The sequence below is a fragment of the Corythoichthys intestinalis genome, chromosome 11 (genome assembly GCF_030265065.1).
Source record: "Corythoichthys intestinalis isolate RoL2023-P3 chromosome 11, ASM3026506v1, whole genome shotgun sequence".
In the NCBI taxonomy this organism is placed as follows: Eukaryota; Metazoa; Chordata; class Actinopteri; order Syngnathiformes; family Syngnathidae; genus Corythoichthys; species Corythoichthys intestinalis.
In genome coordinates, this window is record NC_080405.1 from 39792473 (window position 1) to 39796187 (window position 3715).

General features: G+C 41.7%; 1 protein-coding gene across 1 annotated transcript; it reads right to left on the bottom strand.

Annotated features, from left to right (window-relative positions):
- Positions 1-577: 577 nt before the first annotated feature.
- Positions 578-3715, bottom strand: LOC130924026 (gap junction alpha-3 protein-like). The gene is made up of 2 exons (XM_057850320.1): positions 3498-3715; positions 578-2287 (listed from the first exon to the last, which is right to left on the bottom strand). Exon 2 carries the CDS (start codon positions 2265-2267, stop codon positions 1203-1205), a length of 1065 nt encoding a protein of 354 aa, XP_057706303.1. The 5' UTR covers positions 2268-2287; positions 3498-3715; the 3' UTR covers positions 578-1202.

Sequence of the window (3715 nt, forward strand, 5' to 3'; positions counted from 1 at the left end):
CAAATGCATTTTACTCATTTAAAGATAATATTTGAAAACAAGTGCATAGACTGAAAAAGTATAGTACTGAAATTTGAACTGTTTAACATCATTTTGAATTTTCAAATTTTTCTGGACTCGGTTCAAACACTGCCCATTGACACACTGGTCCATACAGTACATTCCAGCCGCTGGAGACTTTTAGCGAATATACGTATTTTTTGCAATTCAAGGATGCGACACAAATATTGACAGATGAGCAGGACATGATATCAGCACATTGAGCAGGCACATATACTTGTACATGAAGTGTTTGCTTTTTTCAATTACGTTATACAAATTCTAAAGGGCTGTCAAAAATACACTTATCTGTGGTGTACGAAATGTAGAAAACATTCATTTTCACCTTACAGGGACACAACAAGCTTAGGAAAACTCACTAGAGTACAACCTCAAAAGTTGTAAGGTTTAAATATATATATATATATATATATATATATATATATATATATTAAAAAAATTTGACGCCCACAGCTGTGCCATATGAACATTGAGATGATCCATGTTTTTTTTTTTTTTTTGTCTTTGTCAAACCACCTGACAGGTACCAGAAAGGTGTCATGAACAGAGCCACAAATGGAAAGGAACTGGCTGGTCAGTCCAAAATAAGCAAAAAATTAACAGATTTAAATTAAATTCACCATTTTAAATTAAATAAACCACTTTCAATAGCACAACGGATTAATTTCAGCAACATGCCGCAGGATCACAGTGTCGCTCTCCAAATAATATTGCCATTCCCATTAAGTGCACTTCTTAACAGCAATTTCGATTTACTTAGTTTTATTACTCAGCATTTAATATCTCATACTATCTGTCTGTTAAGCCTTTTGAGTTCTTTTAATGAATTAGGGCTGTATAATTTGACTTGTTTTTAACAGTTGATAAAAGGATGAAGAAAAAAAAGCACATGTGCCCTCAACTTTGAGGACCACCGGCTTTATGAAACGTTTAGGATCATGTCCACAATTTTGGAGCTTCCACTGTAAGGTTTTGCCACTTCCAGCATCTATTGTGGAAATAGAAGTTCACAAAAGCAAAGCAGCCCAGTGGACCTTGAAAGTCTTATATGGAATGAGTCCAACCTACACCATGAGTACATGTTCCCAAACTGCATTAAGTCCCTTCAAGGAAATGTAAGACCACTCAGAAAGAGCAACGTCTCATATCTTCAGATCGTCTATTCTAGACTTGTTGTTGCTGTGCTTGGCACTGCGGCCTTGCCTGCTTTGCGTGGGTGACCCGGGGGCAGCTCCCGTTCGCTTCTTCCCTTTCAGGTCACATTCCTCAGTCTTGCTACCACTCCTTTCCACAGCTAAATTGTCTTTATTCTGTTTGTAGGCCGCTTTGCTATTACAGGGGTGAAAGGATGAGTCGGTGCCATCGGAAAGAGGCGAGAGGTTGTAGCTGGGAGGGCGATGCTCATGAAAGTAGTCGTCATATGTCGGGCCAAATGGCACTTCGGGGTCACTGTGTCCCTTGGAGATTGTGTCGGGTGACTGGTTGCCTCTCCTGAAGGTGATGCCCTGCCGGCATTTGGTGAAACCAAGGTGATAAATCTCAATGAGGTTGAGGAATAGGGAAACGCTGGCCACGCCAAGCATAAAGATGATGAAGATGGTTTTCTCGGTGGGACGGGAGATGTAGCAGTTGACTACATTGGGGCACGGCGGCCTGTCGCATGTGTACATGGGCTTCAGCTCGAACCCGTACAACAGGTACTGCGCCACAATAAAGCCCACCTCAAAGAGGGTCTTAAATATGACATTGAAGACATATGTGCGCAAGAGCTCCCCCTGCAGGCGGACATGTCCTTTCTCATCCCTCATGAGGACCTTTTTGTGCTTGTGTGCAGCAACAAGGAGGGCTGGCTTCTCTAGAGGATGCTCTAGATTTTTCGCTTTCTCCTTCTGCTTCTCCTCCATGCGCACCAGGTGCAGGATGTGACCCAGGTAGATCAGTGTAGGAGTGGACACAAAAATGATCTGCAGCACCCAGAAGCGAACATGGGAGATTGGAAAAGTGATGTCGTAGCACACGTTTTCGCAACCGGGCTGCTTCGTGTCGCAGGTGAAGCCCGACTGCTCGTCGCCCCACACCTTCTCCGTGGCGGCGCTCAGGATCAGGATGCGGAAGATGAACAGGACTGTGAGCCACACCTTACCTACCACGGTGGAATGCTCCTGGGCATTTTCCAGAAGCTTTCCCAGTAGATTCCAGTCCCCCATTGTCTATGTAAATCACACAGCTGGAAATACAAGCATTGGGAAAATGTTTAGTTCGTTGTAATAAATAAAAAAAATCTCTAAAACATTTAGAAACCAGGTGGGATTTCAATACAGACTTAAAGAATTCCCAAAATATGATGAATACTATGAACAACAACAACAGCAATACAGATATGACTAGAACTACTTCTGGTATTGCTGCTATGACTTCTCCAATTACTGTCATTACTACTACTACTGCTGCTGAAAAAAAAAAAAAATCATCCTCAATAAGAGGCTACATTACAGCTGGGTGTGTTTACCGTATTTTCTGGACTACAAGTTGCACCAGCCAAAAATGCACAACAAAGAGGAAAAAAACATAGTCGCACTTGAGTATAAATCACATTTTAAAGATAATTTTACTATATCAGGGACCAAAAACAAACATTATACATTGTACTAATAAAAATAAAATGGAGAACAACAAGCTAAAAAGTTGTCTGTTAATGTAACATAATAATAGTAATTCAGACATGGGTGAGTTTAGCAAGAAACAACCTGAACAAATCCTTGACCTCAACATTGCTCCCCTCAGAGGAATGAAAATCAGATCCCACAGACACTCTCAAACATCTTGCTGAAATTCCTCCCAGAAGAGTGGGCCGTTAGAGCTGCGAGAGGGTGATCAACTCCATATTTTCTTCCATTTCAAAGTTATGCTGATGTAATGCCGAGGTGTCCAAATCCTTTTGTGCATACATACACTGCAGTATATGTTACATGACTAAAATAACACAATCACACAGTTGCAGTCAGTATTCTCCTCCTCTAAAATGCCTTTCCAAGTTCAACAGAGCTTACAGCAAATGAGTCTCAAGAGTCAGGCTGTTAAATCAAGTATATAACTCGGTGACTACTGGAATATTCCACGTAGACCACAACAGGATTATATTTACTTTAAGAGGGTATATATTTGGCATGTGTGGACAGGGAAAGTCGGCTTCTAGTCATGAGCCTGCAAGTCATGGCCCTCGTGGCCCCATTGGTGGCAACGTGATCAGTGCTCGGAGTGAAAGGGAACACCAGCTATACAAGGTTGAAGTTCATATTGGCACACCTCAAATAATGTTGTGCATGGGGCAAAGACAGGTGATCTTTAAAAAAAAAAAAAAAAAAAGATTCTCTAAAGAAATGTCGTCACACCTTTTGTCTGGACAGATTTCACACAGTAAATATTAACACACCCACCTCGTCACCTTCTATATTGGTTGTATTGAACTCCTATGTGCCTTTGAGGATCCATCATTTCGACCATTGTGTTGGCAGGTCTCGGAACAAGCGTGTTCTTCGGGGCCTCTTAGCAATGCCCTTGAATGGATAGGAAAAGTTGGCTCTTACCAGCCACAGCGTCAGTTCTATACCAAGTCAGGCAGGCAGGAACCAGGACCTCCCCAGCTGAGTTTCTG

Bases quoted from the DNA above. Each gene is read 5' to 3' on its own strand.
- LOC130924026 (XM_057850320.1), bottom strand. From the start codon at position 2,267: ATGGGGGACTGGAATCTACTGGGAAAGCTTCTGGAAAATGCCCAGGAG.